At 45.3% G+C, this 17,457-nt stretch overlaps 3 protein-coding genes and 1 long non-coding RNA gene across 7 annotated transcripts; 2 read left to right on the forward strand and 2 right to left on the reverse strand.

The window, feature by feature from the left end:
* Window positions 1-306: 306 nt before the first annotated feature.
* On the forward strand, window positions 307-2,633 carry gjb1a (gap junction protein beta 1a). Of its 2 annotated transcripts, none has more exons than XM_029848394.1 (2): window positions 307-457; window positions 1,545-2,633. In XM_029848394.1, the coding sequence occupies exon 2, from the start codon at window positions 1,559-1,561 to the stop codon at window positions 2,279-2,281; it is 723 nt and encodes a 240-aa protein (XP_029704254.1). In that variant the 5' UTR covers window positions 307-457; window positions 1,545-1,558; the 3' UTR covers window positions 2,282-2,633. The 2 variants fall into 2 exon arrangements, with proteins under 2 accessions (XP_029704254.1, XP_003971254.1); XM_003971205.2 differs by lacking the exon at window positions 307-457 and adding an exon at window positions 740-902.
* On the reverse strand, window positions 801-3,269 carry LOC115252642 (uncharacterized). Its single transcript, XR_003890968.1, has 3 exons — window positions 3,175-3,269; window positions 3,022-3,095; window positions 801-912 (listed from the first exon to the last, which is right to left on the reverse strand). It is a non-coding gene; the product is annotated as an uncharacterized lncRNA (long non-coding RNA).
* A 100-nt stretch (window positions 3,270-3,369) lies between these two features.
* Window positions 3,370-5,898, forward strand: gja2 (gap junction protein, alpha 2). Of its 2 annotated transcripts, none has more exons than XM_003971206.2 (2): window positions 3,370-3,502; window positions 4,674-5,898. In XM_003971206.2, exon 2 carries the CDS (start codon window positions 4,720-4,722, stop codon window positions 5,782-5,784), a length of 1,065 nt encoding a protein of 354 aa, XP_003971255.1. In that variant the 5' UTR covers window positions 3,370-3,502; window positions 4,674-4,719; the 3' UTR covers window positions 5,785-5,898. The 2 variants fall into 2 exon arrangements, with proteins under 2 accessions (XP_003971255.1, XP_029704130.1); XM_029848270.1 differs by lacking the exon at window positions 3,370-3,502 and adding an exon at window positions 3,751-3,922.
* Window positions 5,899-6,824: 926 nt separating this feature from the next.
* tbc1d8b (TBC1 domain family member 8B) lies at window positions 6,825-17,367 on the reverse strand. 2 transcript variants are annotated; one of them, XM_011611487.2, is made up of 21 exons: window positions 17,113-17,367; window positions 15,698-15,808; window positions 15,484-15,602; window positions 15,019-15,244; window positions 14,575-14,815; window positions 13,901-14,108; window positions 13,605-13,772; window positions 13,363-13,524; window positions 12,970-13,120; window positions 12,615-12,829; window positions 12,274-12,391; window positions 11,913-12,198; window positions 11,690-11,819; window positions 11,511-11,609; window positions 11,362-11,430; window positions 11,048-11,288; window positions 10,901-10,966; window positions 9,996-10,088; window positions 9,836-9,883; window positions 9,640-9,737; window positions 6,825-9,545 (listed from the first exon to the last, which is right to left on the reverse strand). In XM_011611487.2, the coding sequence occupies exons 1-21, from the start codon at window positions 17,237-17,239 to the stop codon at window positions 9,096-9,098; spliced, it is 3,426 nt and encodes a 1,141-aa protein (XP_011609789.1). In that variant the 5' UTR covers window positions 17,240-17,367; the 3' UTR covers window positions 6,825-9,095. The 2 variants fall into 2 exon arrangements, with proteins under 2 accessions (XP_011609789.1, XP_011609790.1); XM_011611488.2 differs by lacking the exon at window positions 9,996-10,088.
* Window positions 17,368-17,457: the final 90 nt, after the last annotated feature.

Below are 17,457 nucleotides of genomic sequence, written 5' to 3' on the forward strand. Positions count from 1 at the left end.
AATTACTGTTATCACTATTCCAGCGTCTCCATTATGACATTGTTTCGTCTGTGGAAAAGAGCAGACATTATCAAAACTCTGCGCAACCGTGTGGTGATGGACGTCTGCTCCCTTATCTTGCGACATCGTGTGTCATTCACGGCCGCTGAACTTTTTTTGTTTTACTCCAGATTGCGTCAAATCCCCCCTCTGCTTCCTCTGCAGAGCACAGCGCAATAATTGTCCCCACGCAGATTCTGCTTGACCCCAACCTCTGTAGCTGTTTGTTCGGCCGCTCTAAATGGGCCTGTTGTATGTAAATGAGGTACACCGAGGCATATGATCGGTCCAGTGCAGGGCAGTGGCTAGTGTGAGGGAAATCATTAGCAATGCAAAGTCATGGTGCTCCGATGCTCTGGTTCAGGGTTACAGACTGAAGGGGGGGGGGGATGATAACGGACCTGCTCTGCAGCTGAAGGTGAGCTCATTTCATCTGCTTTTATATCATTTCTGAGAGGTCAATGACAAACTTAGATTCAAAGGGAGAGCAACAGATGCAAATATGGCTCCACCAAAGGTTTTTCTTGAGGTTTGATTCAACATTTCCACCTGGCTCTCATTAATTCAGTGGAGCACTTTCAATTTCCTTCCACTCACAAGCGGTTTAGCTTGTCGATCACAAGGTTATAAGTAAATGGTTCCACATCACACCCGTAGAACCGGAAGAGGTTCTCCTCCAGACGCGCTGAGATGCTGCAGACACCGTCACAACCTGACGTGAAGCAGTGTCACGTGACACGTGGAGCCCGACTCCTGCCAGGGAGGCAGAGAGGCTTCACTCTGGCTTCACATCCATGCCAATCAGGAGGATCCATACTGCTCCACGTTGCCTCATATGCCTCTGACACCTCCTGCTGAGCCGGGTAATCATTTCTGGAGGAGATGAAGCATTTTTAAAAGTTTTTAAAAACCGATACAATGTGCAGATTGATTTTTAGGCCCGTTGGGGTTGACAAGACAGTCAGGAGTAAAATAGTGGATCTATTTTTTTTTTTGGAGCCAGTTCTACCAAATGGCAGGGACAAACAAAGTAACTTCCTCATCCACGGAGCTGACAACTCAGTTCCCAGGTGGCCATTTCATGTTGTTAGCTGCTTAACAAAAATGCAAACTTGGTTAAGACAAGTAAAGAACGAACGGATAATTCATGTCTTATAGTTACTAATTCAGGGAGTGATTTGTAAGCTGCAAGAATGAATTCTATTTGGTCATAATGAAGAGTGACAACTGAAGCTAACTCATAAATATGAGGATGCTGAAGGCTGTTGCTGCTGACTGAGCAGGAAATTTTCATTTTTCTTGGTTATTTGGTGCCAACTGTTGCTGTCTAATCTGTTGCTATCTCATGGTGGGGGTCCAGCTGTTTTATTTATTTAAAGGTTCATTATTTAGGGATGTTTTCATGGTTGCCGATGTTACCGATGTTCAGACTCCCCATCAAAACCAGCAGTCTACTAAGAGGCCCAGTAAATCTTTTATTTATCGCGTCTTCTTCTGCCTTTCAGACCCGGAACCAAAAATGAACTGGGCATCATTTTACGCCGTCATCAGCGGTGTGAACAGACACTCCACGGGCATCGGCCGCATCTGGCTTTCTGTGCTCTTTATTTTCCGCATCCTGGTCCTGGTGGTTGCTGCGGAGAGCGTGTGGGGAGACGAGAAGTCGGGCTTCACCTGCAACACCCAGCAGCCGGGCTGCAACAGCGTCTGCTACGATCACTTCTTCCCGATCTCCCACATCCGCCTCTGGGCACTCCAGCTCATCCTGGTCTCCACCCCTGCCCTGCTGGTGGCTATGCATGTGGCTCATCGCCGCCACATCGACAAGAGGCTCTACAAACTGTCAGGGCGGACCAACCCCAAAGATCTAGAGCAGATTAAGACCCAGAAAATGAAAATCACAGGCGCGCTGTGGTGGACGTACGTCATCAGCCTGCTCTTTCGCGTTATCTTCGAGGTGACCTTTATGTACCTATTTTACATGATCTACCCCGGTTACAAGATGATCCGGCTGGTGAAGTGTGACTCGTACCCCTGTCCCAACACAGTGGACTGCTTTGTCTCCAGGCCCACAGAGAAGACGGTTTTCACCGTCTTCATGCTGGCTGTGTCAGGGGTCTGTATTCTGCTCAACATTGCAGAGGTGGTGTTCTTGGTGGGGAAGGCCTGCGGTAAACATTTACACCATGCTGGAGACTCAGCCATGGGGGCTTGGATCCAACAAAAGCTCTGCTTCCTCTAGCAACACGCACAGATTGAGGGCAAAGATAATTGCAACAAACCTATATTAAAACTACTGAAAATGCCTCAGCCTCGTGATACCACCAGTTTGCCCTTTGGCCTCAACTGTAAAATACTGAAACGTAACATGTTAATTTGTATGAAACCAATGGAAAACAGTTTCAGAAATCCAGTGCACTGATTTGTTTTTGCCTCAGAGCATATGGGATCATTTACCTCACACGTGGCCACTCAGCTTGTACTTCTGCCTAAATCAACAGAAACTTAGTAAATAAAAGGTTAGGTTGTACTAATTCATTTTTTTTAACGAGTCAAAGGATAAAGTTAAATAAAACATACACTGAGTTAAATCTGGGTTGTGTGATTGTCTAATTTTCTAACTCCACCCTGGGATTAAATATGCTGAGCGTCCACAGAGGAAAACTGGGACTCAATGTCACCGAGTGGTGAAGCAGCTTCCATCCATGATGACAGCTGTCAGAACAGGTCCAACCGACTGAATTCTCCTCTTGCAGGCCGACGTGCAGAGTTTTGGGTTTTCAATGGACACCAGAGGGGTCAGCGCGAGGGTGATTATTGTGACCCGGTGAGCTGCTGTGACCGGGGGACGAAAGGCGCTCCCCTTAATGTGGAACTCTTCCCATATAAAGACTTCTCTTTATATGGAAACCCGTCAACACAGGCCGCCCGTAGAGCGCTGATCGATATGGAGCACGTTTACCAGAACTCTGGGTCCCTTACGTGCGAGTGGTGTCAGGAACAGTCCAACCAGCTTCGTCCTCGCCTCACACCTTTGATGGATCCTTTATCTTAACCTGAATGGTGACACCAAATGTAAACTGGTGTAAGGAGAGTTCAGGGCAGCTATATTTGAACTGAGACGACTTGACGTACCTCCATTCAGTCAAGTCCCCATGAGAGCGACAACAGAGCCCCTCCCTTGGTCGCCTATTTCGAGCACACCGACATGTAAGACCGACCTGTGTGTGTGTGTGTGTGTGTGTGTGTGTGTGTGTGTGTGTGTGTGTGTGTGCGTGCAGCTGAAGGTCGGGCATTGATCAGGTCAGAGAGGGAGGGCAGAAGGCGGGATCACATGGTGGAAACCAGATGAGAGTTGAGACTGAGGTTTTCTCTCATTGGTTGCGGAGAAGATGGAACCTGAGTGACTGAACCAAACGGACTCAGACATCAAAGCTGAGCAGCTGGGGATGAACATTATCAGGTATGTTTAATGAGCAAAACTCACCGATTAATCATCCTGAAAGTATGGAGACTTCCTACTAACACACAGTACAGCTGGTTTACTTCCACTGTGGACACTTACTCACTAAATGTCCGACAGGTGCTTGTGAGGGTTTTTTTTCCTCCACGGCCACGCTGTAATCAATAGGTGGTGAACTCTAAACTACAGTCCTAATTCTGGAGTCGGGGAGAACTGTTGACTTGTGTGTCACAAGATCTAGAGCTGAACATCTCCCCAGGTCGCTGCAGGGCTTTTTTCCGACACACTCTCAGCACTGTCTTGCTTCCTTTTAATGAGTTTACGCTGGGTGGTAATTTGGGGCATTACAAATATGAAATTCACTTCTCATCAGTGTTTGTCTTGGTAAGCTGCCCCTGGGTGCTGCCGTGGCCTCTGACTGTGAGTAAGATGCCAGTTTTGGTGACAGAATCCTCCAAATTGCACGACAATAAACCTCTTTTTTGATCATTTCACATATGTTTGCAGGATTTAGACACCTTAGACAACATTTCTTTAAAGTTAATGAACCTTTGAAGGGTAGATCAACTGATGTGATTTAGGGTGAAAGATGTAATTATAGTGATTTTAGCCTCTTTCAACCCTTTGTTCTGGTTTTAAAAACAAAAAATGCTACCGATACTATTTATTGCCACCACACACTGTTTCATGGTGGGCAGATATAACTAAACCACACACCTGTTGGCTCTACTGCCCTCTGATGGTTGGATACGGTAGAGGAAAACCTCCCTCCCTGTAACCACTGTAACCCTAAAACCAGGACTTCCTCTGTCTCTCCAGCAAAGTTACTGTTCATTTGGGTTAGTTTGTTGAAGGGATCTGATTTTAATGAGTGCTTTGATCCAGAATGAACGGGGGTCAAATGTCAGAACTGGTCACTGAGCTCTGCTATTATGGCCGCAGTGTGGGCGGGACCTCAGCACTGATTCCCTGCTACTACAAATGGCATTACAGCACAAAATGGCAGCGCTCAAATCGCCAGGTCACTGGCTTTGGTTCTCTGTTGATCTCCACTGCTTCGCTAGGTCAAGTCAGATCAATGCAGAACTCCATAAAAACCCTGTTGTTGCTCGGGGATAATAATAAAATTCTTTCTTGGTATTCACATTCTGTTCTTCACCTTTCTCTATAGCTGTCCATCCTGATTCTTTGGATAGAGCTAAGACGATATCAGAGCTATGGGGGACTGGAACTTGTTGGGGAAGCTGCTGGAGAGTGCCCAGGAACACTCCACTGTTGTGGGAAAAGTCTGGCTGACAGTGCTGTTCATCTTCCGTATCCTGGTGCTGGGAACTGCCGCGGAGAAGGTGTGGGGGGATGAACAGTCCGGCTTCACATGCGACACCAAGCAGCCCGGTTGTCAGAACGTTTGCTACGACAAGACTTTCCCCATTTCTCACATCCGCTTCTGGGTGATGCAGATCATTTTTGTCTCCACGCCCACCCTTATCTATTTGGGCCACATCCTTCATTTGGTTCGCATGGAGGAAAAACAGAAGCAGAAAGAGAAGGACCTCGCAGCCCTGTCTGAAAAGCAGGAGCAGTTGCTTGGCAACAAGCCAAAGAAGGCCTCAATTAAAGACAACCAGGGCCACGTGCGTTTGCAAGGAGCCCTGCTGCGAACTTACGTCTTCAACATTATCTTCAAGACCCTGTTTGAAGTGGCCTTTATTGTAGCTCAGTACTTCCTCTATGGTTTTGAGCTAAAGCCGATGTACACCTGCGACCGCTGGCCTTGTCCCAATATGGTGAATTGCTACATTTCGCGGCCCACCGAGAAGACAGTCTTCATCCTCTTCATGCTGGCTGTGGCCTCCATCTCGCTGCTGCTCAACCTGGTGGAAATGTACCACCTGGGTTTCACTAAGTGCCATCAGGGTCTTCGATACAGGCGATCAAGGGTCAAAAACCTGCCTCCCAAGGCCCTGCCCGAGTCCGTCGTGCCCTTTGCCCCCAGCTACAACTACTTCTCCGGTCATCCCGCGGTGCCGGAGCCGTTTTCATCTAACTCAAAATACAGCGTGACAGAGCCCAGCTCCGCTTACAGCCCCTACAGCAGTAAGGCTGTCTACAAGCAGAACAGAGACAATCTGGCCGTGGAGAGGAAAGGAAAATCCGAGGACGAGATCGTGATGGAGAGGAAACCCTCCTCTCCTGCTTTGGAGATGTCCGTCGACAATCAGCGCCGAAACAGTCAGTCAAGCAAGCACAGCAAGAGCAGACTGGACGACCTAAAGATCTAAAGATCATCAGCGGGAAGAGGGACTTTGGGACGCTGCAGGATGTGTGATGTGGTTTAGAAGTCGGTCTGGTGACTATTTTTAAATGGTTTCTGTCATAAAATGTCTAAAAGAAAATTTGTCTTGGTGGTATATACTGTCTTTTGTAGTTTGATAAGTGCAGTCTTGTTCACAAGTGTTTAAAAATCCAGGTGATGTAACCGATATCTGACAACTGACATGGTTTCACATGAGAAAGTGCGCAGACAGACAGGAGGAAGAAGGTTTCAAGGCAAAACCGCGGTAATGTCGTCCACCCAGAATTAAAACGCTCAGCTCCCCTGGATGTGTGGCGAACAGGTGACAGGGGTGTAAAGTCGTGACCTTTGACTGACAACCGTACGCAACCAAATCTGGGAGCCAGAATAGTCCGAGTGACACACAGAGACTCGCTGTCACCGAGTCAGGCTGCCACTTATAAATCAGACACAGTGAACACTTTAGGAGGAGTCAGCTTTTAAAGTGTCTGTTTATGTTGCTGTTGTGTTGGTGTGTGTGCATCATCGCTGAGCATATAACACACAGCAAAGGAACAGTATTACTCTCCAGACTCATTCTGGTTGTCATGAGAAGCCCTGAATCCAAGAAAACCCAATGAAAACAAAAAAAGGAAGATATTTGAATATCTTCTATCTAAACGTATCCTCATGGGCAGCGCCTGTAATTACGCTGCATATAACCTACGTGCTGTACACCCCACCCCAGGAACCAAGAGTATTATGGGTTGGCTGAAGAAGGCAGGTGGGCTTTAAAAGGGTTAAAAATAATATGACCAAAAATGACCTATTTCCTGGTTCCCTTACGTGGTCAGCGAACAGATGCGTCACCTCAGATATTTACTGTTGTTGGGGAGTCGGGTGTTTCAGGTCAGCTGTTGTCAGCCTCCAGACTGGTGACTAAACTGCCAACACTAACTGACACACTGTGACTTACGACACTTTACATTTTTCGAACCGATTATAGTCTGAGATGTCATAAGAGAGCACATAAGACACAGTTAAGAGTCAATAGCTAATTTCCGACAGTCAGACAAGACAATCGGGAAATTTTTATTTATTATTTAGTGACATTTACACGTTTCATTACGTCTGGATTTGGAACACAGAAAATGGCAATATTTCATGTTGATATATATTAATATTGTGGAATCGTTGCTCTAAATGCTCAATAATGTGTATCTTAGCCCTTTATTTGTCCATCCATAACTATACGACACCCTAAAGACGCTACGCTTCATCGTTTGAACTTCAGATTTAGACACACACGCGCGCGAGTCTAAACATGACTTTGTGACACAAACCCAAACAGAAATGTGCTAAATATCAGGTTCATGTGGTTCTGCAGACGATGCTCAGAATAACACGGACCTCTTCAGTCATACATCCATTACTCTTTATTTTAATGCCTCTGTACGGAGCTTTAAAAAACAAAAATAAAAACGTAAAAACAGATCAAGATTCATGGAAGAAATGATCAAACAAAGGCTACAGACTATAAAAGCAGTAAACTCCATATACACATAAAAATGACTCGATTAACCTCAAACTTCAGAAACAGGAAGAGGTGTATTTGGTGACAACTAAGGGGCCAGGATTTACCAGGCTGGCCCCCAGGCAGGGACATGGTCCTGGGGTCACTGCTGAAAGACTGGCAAAACTATGATGGTACAGGGGGAACACAAGGGTGGGGAAAGAGAATAATCACAGCCATATGTGTCACTGTATGGCAGCATAACGATTCAACTTGAATTTAAACAACAGCACCACGCAGGGGACAGAAGGGCTGTAAGCTATGTTGATTCTGCATAAACGATGTTTGTAGGTAAACGGTTCACTTCTATTGATGTCAAAAGACTTAAACACATGTAAAATATCCATGAAATGCATTACGGACTGGTCCTATATTATAAAGAATAAAAATAAGGTACTCAAGCATTTAACATCTTCATGATCTGAGCATAGATTTTCAAGCAAAAAGAAAAATTAAGGAAAGTAAATTGCACGCAACCCTAAAAGGTCATACAAAAACGTCTCGTCTATAAACAGGCAAAAATTAAAGCTCCCTAAATGAGCTGATTTGGCCCCTGGATAACATGCTGCAGCACAAGCGGGCATGGCCTTCTTGTAATCAAAGCTTGTCAGAGACTTGTCATGCACACCTACACATCCCAAAGCCCCAGAACACTGTGCAAAAGATTCACCGAGACAGAAGCAGCAGCAGAGAAACACAGATGAGAAGAAAACAGCTAAAATACTGTCAAATCTGGCTTGTCTTTACAAGGAACACTGTAGCTGCAGCTCTTCAAAGGATACATACAGTTCTGTAACTACGCTACACATGCTCTATATGTTGGTTTTACAGATATATTTAAGATATGTAGAACTCAATCCTATATTTTACCTGTCCCAGGTGGGGAAAAAAATATCCCATTTACATTAGACAAATTGCACCCTGAGATTAGAGAAAATAAAATGTCCCTTAAAGGTCCACAACAGTCAACAAGTTTGTTTTTTACGACAGTTAAACAACTTCTGGCCTGACTTCTTATGGACAAAGTGCTGCACAATTTCACTGTGTTGCATCCTACATATACAGTACAGTGAGGCGGACATCAGCAAACGGAACATCGACCAATCGCAGTGCACATTTACTGAAGCAGAAACTGCACAGGGATTCAAAATAATGACACTTAGAAGCGAGTTTCACACCGCGACTCATGCTATAATATTGGTGCTGCATAAACGGGGTGTGCCTAAACAAGGCGGCCGGGGATGCGGTTGTTATTGCAAATGTGTGATGTGAGACTTTAATGTTCTCTTGCACTTCCTCGGAAATGCGCGTGTCCTTTAATGATTGCTCACAGCACTGCTGATCATAAAGCTGGTGAGGTTTTAAAAGCAAAACTAGATGCATCGCGTGTAGCAACTACCAGTAATCTGACACAGTAAATATATCCAGATATACAGACAGGGTGTCAGTCAGTCACTTTGTCTGTGTCACGTGTTATTGAGCTGTAGGTCGGGAACACAGACGGACACGGACCACATTTCTGAAAGTAAGGGGTTTTCTGCATGTGAGGATAGAAACTGGACTGTATCAGCTGCATTGTACACAGGGGAACACAATTCACCCTCAATCAAACATTTTAAAAAAAACTGCAGGTATAAGAAATTAATTGAAATTAACCCGCACACTTAACTTAGCCTTTTAAATGGAGAAGAAAAACAAAATTCCCTTAAACTTCTGGGTTTGAATCAAAACCACGGTATCAGTAATTAGGTTTCCATTCTTTTATTTGCGGTTAGCCTCAACTGGGCAACCTTAGCTTGTCCCAGTTTAGCGTGAAAATCAATGGGCCTTTCAAAAAAGGTGACTACGGCCGGCTCGTTTAGAAGAGAAGCGAGGACTTGCTCAAATGAAAACGACCACTCCATCTCCGACGGCTCGGAGCCGTTGTCCTGACTGTTGTTGGAGCTGGAGGTCTTGGAGCTTTCAGGGGTGGAAGAGGTTTCTTTGGAGGGCGACTCCTCCTCCTGTTCCGCAGCAGCAGCGTTAGCAGGCTGGCAGGACTCATTTGGGCTACTGGGCTCCTGCAACCTCCGTCCTACCTCCTCCATCCTCAGAAGGAGGCTGGTCACATGAGCCACCGCTCGGTACAGGGACTCCTCCTCCGGATCGCCGTGAAAGATGTTGTACAGCGTCTTGGTGAACTGAATAAACTGAGCCTGAGGTTGAAAAATAAGATCATGTGATGCACAATTTCATACATATACTGTATATATCAGCAAATTATATCAAATGAAATGGGGACTGAAATACCTGATTAATTCGAGGTAGATCCTTGATGGTTTCTTCCTTCTTTAGTATTTCACTTTGCCATTGTTTCAGGTAAGCCTGCAAGTCAACCTTTCCTCGACCTGTCCGTTGCACACACAAATGATACACTTTAGTTAACAAAGCAAAGATTTCTATGAAAGCCATCAAGTGGCTGCAATAAAATAAGGCAAAGAACTACCTCTTTCAGGACTTTTCCTTATCACGCCATCTTCAGGAAGATCAAACGCTAAAAATGTGAACAAAGCAAGTGAGAAAATGATTTAAGATCAAGAATATCAAGGCAGACAGAGATCAGGAAGTGATTTTTGAAAAGGAAAAGACAGCATAAAGAAGCTAACCAGAGAGGCTATTCAAATGAGCAGAGTCTTCAGCCACCGGAACAAAATGAGGGATTTTCTGTTCCTTTAGGTGAATAGGGCTTCCTGTGAAAGCTACCAGACACTAAGAGTAAGTACTGAGAAGAAAGATACAGAGAAAAGTGAAAGAGCCAACAGACCACCCCAAAAAAGCAAGCTGTTCCAAAGATGAATAGAAAGAGTGTCCAGATGTTGGGTAGCCACAGATGTATGACTGAAGCTGATAACTCCCATCTGCAGCAGTGCATGCTTAGGCTGGAAAAGCATGTTAGATCAATATCACAGGACTGAATTTCCTTTAATGTAACGTTTGGCCCAGGTTCAATGATGGACATTTATGAGCGCTGACAGCCTCCTGAGCCTGAAACCACCATCTCTGAATTTTCTACAAATCTGCAGGTGCTTTATAGAGGGAAAATAAATCCTGCCCAAGTTCTGGACCTGTCCTTGGTGCTGAAGAGACACGCAGTCGCCCCGTGATACAGAAAACAAGCTTTGCTCTTTGATGTTGAGTGCTCTGCCACATCATGAGCAGTGACTCAGTACGCTCGAGCCTCTACGCTGTCAGCTACAATTTGAGCATTTGTTCCTGATCACACATCCGCTTTCATGGAGAAACTAGCTCACTGCACATACCCTCACACCCGCGGTTACCATGGCGAAGCCTTCAAGCATGTACTGCTGCATGACGCAGCTACACATTGAAGGACGGCTCCTTCCCACAGGAAATGTGCTCAGCTGAGAACACAAAGGCTGACTGATACAGTTACTGTAGATCGCAGACTGATGCCAGCTTAGATCCCTGACCTATGACCCCTCAGGGTGTACATGATCACTGCATCTGACGGTTCAAATCGATGCTGCACTCGTGTGGCTTCATCACTCACCTGGTGGCAAGTGTAGCTTGAAGAGAAACTTCAGCTTGTTGGTGAAAGATCCACAGTAGAGAGTATCTACAGGGGAGGCAGGTGGAAATGACAGTGAGGGAAGCTTAACAGCTGCGTTAATGGAAAACATGGGAGGCAGAAATGTACCCAGAGAACAGGAGAATTCTTTAAAGTTGACGAGGCCATCCTGGTTCTCATCTATCAGGCGGAAGATCCAGAGAGACAGAGGGCCCTTGGCTGTGCAGAAGGACCAGGGCTCCAGCAGGGAGAAGAGCAAGCTGAACTGGTGGTAACCTAACTGGTACTGTTCCAGATAAGCTTGACTGGGGTCATGATGGAGCAGAGCGGGGCTCTTTATTTTCCAATAACAGGAGAGGAAATGCTGCCTCTAATGAAAGAAAAAGGTTCTCTTTTTTTAATTACAAAAGTTGAGATTTTGACATTACCATATACACACTTACTTTGAATAAATTATAGAGCTCATCGAGCAGTGAGGCGTTAAATCTGACTTCTTGAGACACCACACGAATCTGAAAACCAATGCACGGTTATCACAACAGCGCCGGCCCGGTTCAGCGCGATTCCACATTAAAACCAAACAACCACTCACGACGTTTTGTTTGGTCGTATCCTCCAGCGTCTGGATCACGTGCAGTTTGTTTCGTTTGCGTGAACTCTCCACTTCCTCCGAACGGATATTTCCATATTTCTGAAGCGAAGCACAATCAATTAAGCCCACTTAATGCCATCAACGCTGAGCAGAACCGACAAGGGAAAAACTTGCATTACCTCATAAGCCTCTCGGATCAGCTCACTGATATCCACAGTGAAGTGAGAAGCCTTATCATTGTTGCCCACTGGAGCCTGCTGCACAGTTGGGGGCAGGGGACTGTCTTTGTTTGTTACGCTGTCAAAGAATCTGCAACAACACCATGAGAGACAGAAACCTATAATTAACTCCTGGAGAACATTCGCAATTAACCAGCCCCCTTCTGCTCGTGGTCACACAGACTTGTTGAGGATGGTGACGGCCTCGGCGTCATCGTGGCAGCTGATCAGAGCGTCCATGTTGTAATCCAGCACCGCCAGGCCAAGTTGCAGAATGGCTTTGATGCCATCATAGAAGAAACAGTCCACCACGTTGACCGCACTCTCTATTGGCAGGACGCTGATGAAGAGAGTGAGGAACCAGGACAGCGACACAGATGAGAAGAAACTCAGGTCGGTCATGTGCTCCACCAGCTGGGGGAGGTGTTCTCGGATCAGGTCCTCAAACACCGCCTGGTCAACCAGAGCGCCTAATAAAAACAGGTGCAACATTTCAGAAAGCGAGAACCATAACATGACACCACATCTTCCACTTCTTCCCTCACCTATAATTCGACGGTTAAAGTAATCGGGCAGCATCCTCTCACAGACAGCCACAAGCAGCCAGAAAGCCTCCTCTTCTTTTGCATAGAGCAGGAGAACCGAGGTGAGGATGTTCATGGCCTGCAAACAGGGAGAGCTCACCAGTCTAATTGCAAGTGGAAAAGGACGTCGGCGTAATGCTCACGTTGCATTTTAATGCCTTAATGAGAGTTGAAATGGATTTTTAAAACTGCTTTTTGTAGAAATTAGTCCAATCAGAGAAAAGAACATGGTGATTTTACAACTTCTATATATTTAATTGTGGTAAATACCTGCTTGGAAGTCAGGACTGTCTCTAACGTACCTGGCAGTAGCCAATCTTAGGGTTCCTGTATGCATAGGCAGTGAGGACTCTGCGCAGAGCAGAAATTCCTGTGTCACTCTGAAATGCTGGGTGCTCTGGCAAAGAGCGATGCAAGTCCCTCTCAATTTCATCTGTAGCCAAAGTGCTGGTGCCAAGAGACTGCTCGACCAGCTCAGAGTAATACCCGGGGTGAGTGGCCATGTCGTTGACAGCACCTACAGAGGCAGAAAACCAGCCGAATGGGAAGAGCAGCCGCTCCCACATGTTGAGCCAGCCATATGCTGTAGAGTTTGTGCATAATGGCGCAAAATTGTGTCCCATGTGCATCTGCTGGAAATTTAGGGTCTAGAACTACCTGAAAACAACATCCACAGCTCTCCTCTCAGGGCCTCTGGGACTCCACGTACGATCAAGTCTCGTGTTTTCCTGGTGAAGAACATGGCCATGCCACGTCCGTATTCAGAAAAGTGGATGTTCCATGACTGCTCCTTCATCTTTTCTTTGAGCTGTCAATAACACAGTTAGTACACGCCTCAGTGTTATTGTTCTTCCTCTGCAGTGCATGTATAAATGGAACATGCGCGCTCCATTTTTATTCATTTCCACATCGCTGAACACCCACCTGCACACCCCCGTCCTGCAGTTTCATCACATCAATGTAATCCAGGACAACTTTCTAAGATTCACGGCTTTCTACTAAAATGCACATGAAAACATGCAGCAGTGCATTTCAAATAGTTGTCGTTACCATTTTTGGGTCGAGGTTCTCAACATCCTGAGGGTGGAAAACAGTCATGAGAGCCTCCGTGCTCACGGCCTTGCTGCTGTCTTTCTGTCCGACCATCAGTGTAACGTCCTCTGGGTTGTCCTCAAAATGGTTGATGAGCGACTGGCACTCGCCTCGTATGGCCTTGATGACACACACATTTTTTTTTATAACACTGCACCGTCAGTCCAAAACATTTCTCAAATTGCAGTAAAATGTTGTACCTCTGATGAAGCCGAGTGCTGGGGGCTGGGACTGATCCCGCACCTGCTACGGATTGTGTTGGCAAGCCGCTGGTATTCTCGCACCTCAGAGAAACGCATCGCCCTCTTGCCGCGCACACAGACGGTCAAAGCCTTGCTGCTAGAATCCGGTTTCTCAACATTCACAACCTGGGAGGACCGTGACGGAGCAGAGAGAAAGGCAATAGCTGTTGCAAACCATCAGTATGCATGATGCTACTCGAATTCTGGCAGTGCTTCGAGCAATCATGTAATGCAGTGTCGTTAGTTCTCCGTACCTCCCGCATTGGAATGATGACATGACACTGGCTTCCATCCTGGCTGGCGAAGCACAGGTAGTTCTCAGACAGGCATATCTTTCCCAGTGTGTTGAAATGACTGAATGGCACCCACAGAAAGCTTTCATGCACTTCCAACAGGTTTTCCTCTTTGGGAAGCCTGAAAAATGTCCGGAACTGTTCGCTCTTTGCATGTGCTTCCAAACCCCTGCAACACAGCAACAAATCATTCATTTATGTAATTTAAATTATGACACTGATAAATATACCAAACTACCACATTTTCTGACACTGGGACCGATATTAAACAGAAGTAGTGATAGTTATTAATAGTTAATTAAATGTTTTATACTGTGTGGAAATAAATCCCTGTATCTAGTGAACTGGATGATTATTTCCTCATGGGTCTTTTCCTAGACTTCCTTATGACATAAATATTAAATGAATAATTTCTGAGCTTGATCTTGAGCTGGTATGCATCATTGAAATGGAGCAAGTGAAGTGACTCGGACTTTAAAACACCTGCCTCTGCAAGTCTGCCAGTCCAAACAGCTCTTATGAACACTAAAGCCATGTGAGCTCCGTCAGACTCTGTGTTCACCCAGGCTCTATAAACTGGCAGCCAGCACTAACGGGATCATGCAAAGCAGTGCAGTCAGGCAGACACGCCGTACCTCTTGGTAATATGAAGGGGGTCGGAGAGTGCTGGCTCGCTGTCGAAGGATTCTTTATCAAAAAGACGCTTGATGGAATAAGCAGCCAGCTGTTCCATGATAACAAATGTCTCGTTTAGGTGCAGCAGCATTGAGAAATAATGATCCTCTCCGTGAGCCAACACATGGATGCTCTCAGTCAGTATAACATTCGAGGTTTTCTCGAGCCTCCAAACCTCATCCCAGGAGATGATTAGTTTAACTGCAGAGTCATCACAATAGCATTATAGCATTATATACCCGACTTCATACTGCAGTTTACAGCAAGAAAAATAGCTTATTGAACATTTTTGGAAGCTATCATTAGTGATTTGTGTAATATTCGTTTAAATGTGCTCATTAGTGACTGGAGCTCTACAGCAACAGGATTTATCGTTATTTGACTAAAATGGAATAACTGCTCACCCTCAGATCCCAGCAGGAACGAGTAGAAGCATAAGAAGTTTGTGCTGAGGTAGAGCCAGCCCTGGCACGGGACTTTGCCTTTCCAGTAGCTGCATGAGTAATACGTGACCAGCTTTTCCTCCGCTGGCAGCTCAAACCACTTCTCAAATCTAAGGAGTGCTTCTCGGAACTTTTCAGGATCGTCTTCTAAGATCAGAGATGTTTTTCCTTCCTCTGCAATAAGACCCTATGAGACCAAAATGGAGGGTTACCCTAAATGTGTCAGTCAAAGATGCTCCAACCAATGTACAACTGCAGGGGAGGAATACGGTGGTTAATCTGAGGGAATTTAAAATAACTTGGATAATCTTGATAAATGTCCTGTACTGGATCTTTAGCCTATGTCACTGCTACAACCTATATTTCCAGTTTTCCCCTCCTGGAGTTTCATTAGGATTGCAATGATGACTTTGATTCTGTTCTTACTCTAATCTTTCCCTGCACAAAGCTGGTGATATCTTCACTGGAGTCAAAAACGGAGAGAGTCCGCATGATGTTCTGCTGCAGCCAGTCCCAGTGCTGCACAATCTCTTCTTGTGTGACACCTGAGCAAATATCAATAATGCATTTGGTTTCAATTCAAGCTTTAGGCTGAAGGATTTGTCAAAAACAACACCTTGCAAACAAAACTGGCACATACCGCATGCTATTGTCCAATATATTTGTGAATCTGGAGTGTGGTGCAGAATCCGGTAGGGAGCAACCTTTGATGTGAAGTCCAACACGGTATCCAGAGTTCCCACAAGGAGGCCTGCAACATTAAAAAGGGCTGTTTCTAAGCCATTTTCTGGTAAATGGTTAATTAGGATCAAATGCAACACAAGCGGAATCTTGGCTCAAGAGAAGGTGGGGTGGTGCATTCAAATTCCTTATAACATCAAAAATCCAATCACGATCTCTATGTTCTTAGAAAATTAAAGATCATTCTGCAGTCCAACCTGCACGAATAAAATTGGCAAAATCCAGGTCCCTTACAACTTCTCTCCAACATGTCCTCCGTGAATAATTAACAAGGTCACAGTAAAACTGCACCCGTGCTCTTCTCCCTCACACTGCCCTGCCTACCACACATTGGTCTATTCCCCACGTAATCTGTGAAAACGGGTTTAAAAATCCAACGGGAGTCAAAAAATAATGTTGTTATCAGTGCATTATGTGACGCAGTGAAGGACAGACTCGTACACATACATAAGAAGAGAGACTTTCAAGTGCAATCTGCTGGATAAGAGTGGTGTTTTCATTCGTCTGGGTCAGCAAAGCAACAACCATTTTGACATATTGTTAAAAAATCTATTCATAAATAAAAGGGATGTCACACTGTTGCATAACTTTGAAAGATGTGGCCAACAACGATTGGTGACACAAAACAGCACTATTGTGTTGAGTAAGAGGTAAAAAAACCCAAAACAAGAACGAATAGGAAACCAACATTTAAAGAAAAATAAAGCCAGTGTTTTTACTGTATTGAAAGCACAGCTATAAAACCTCAAATTCTATCCATACCTACAGATATAAATGTGTCTTGACATTAACATAAAAGTCAAAAGATGATCTGCTTCACACTAAATTTTGGGTGAAATCTCAACCAGACAGATGCCGGGGGAGAGGGTTAGTGTCTGGGTCGGAACAGCAGCAGCAGGTTCATTCCAAAGGTTTCTGCAGTAACTTTTCCTGCTAAATCACCAAACCTGACCCAGCAGCGGCTCCAAGTTCTTAGGCCGCTGTGCAAAAGTGTGCACAGGCGGCTCCCATGGTGGTCTCCTTATTAACCCCAGTCTGAAACGATCCATACAAGGCAGACAAACAAACTTACAGGGACCTTTAGTCTCTTTCACCAGTATGTCAACAACAGGAGAAAACAGCTGTTCTGACACTTAGCTTGTACCTGTTGCTCTGGGGCATTTTTTAGATGCCCACCTTGTACACGGCAGGCTAGCAGACGCAACATACGTCGACTTTGTAAAACATGAACTTGCGTCTACCAGTGTGCTTCAGTTTAGTAGCAGTAGATCTCCTCCACATGTGAGGAGGAGGCAACAGAAACGCTAACGTTACCTGTCAAGCCGCCTCCACCTTCTCCGTAACCTCGTCTCCTTTGCAGTACGAAATACTCATTATCCTTCTCAGTAACCCATAATTTAAAGGCGTTTTTCAGCAGAATCTCCTCGGGTTTGAGCCACATGTTTCCAGTGTCATGGAGTTATCTATTAAATGCACCTGACATGTCACGGCTATCAGTAATATCCGACAACAAACCCGTGGACATTTGTTTGCGACCGAATCCCTCCCTTCCCACGTCGACAAAATAATTCTGCTAGAGTCGCGCTGCATTCTGGGATTGTAGTCTTTTTTTAAGAAGGGGAAGCGGTGCTGTGAGACGAATGAATTTACCACGAAAAA

This window comes from Takifugu rubripes, chromosome 15, assembly GCF_901000725.2.
Source record: "Takifugu rubripes chromosome 15, fTakRub1.2, whole genome shotgun sequence".
NCBI lineage: Eukaryota > Metazoa > Chordata > Actinopteri > Tetraodontiformes > Tetraodontidae > Takifugu > Takifugu rubripes.

Excerpts from the sequence above, each read along its gene's own strand:
- gjb1a (XM_003971205.2), top strand. The coding sequence starts at position 875 with ATGCCTCTGACACCTCCTGCTGAGCCGG. Across the intron at positions 903-1,544 it reads GACACCTCCTGCTGAGCCGG|ACCCGGAACCAAAAATGAAC; the intron begins GTAATCATTTCT and ends TCTGCCTTTCAG.
- gja2 (XM_003971206.2), top strand. The coding sequence starts at position 4,720 with ATGGGGGACTGGAACTTGTTGGGGAAGCTGCTGGAGAGTGCCCAGGAA.
- tbc1d8b (XM_011611487.2), bottom strand. The coding sequence starts at position 17,239 with ATGTGGCTCAAACCCGAGGAGATTCTGCTGAAAAACGCCTTTAAATTA. Across the intron at positions 12,392-12,614 it reads CTAAGATTGGCTACTGCCAG|GCCATGAACATCCTCACCTC; the intron begins GTACGTTAGAGA and ends CCCTGTTTGCAG. Across the intron at positions 9,546-9,639 it reads ATCTACCTCGAATTAATCAG|GCTCAGTTTATTCAGTTCAC; the intron begins GTATTTCAGTCC and ends TTTCAACCTCAG.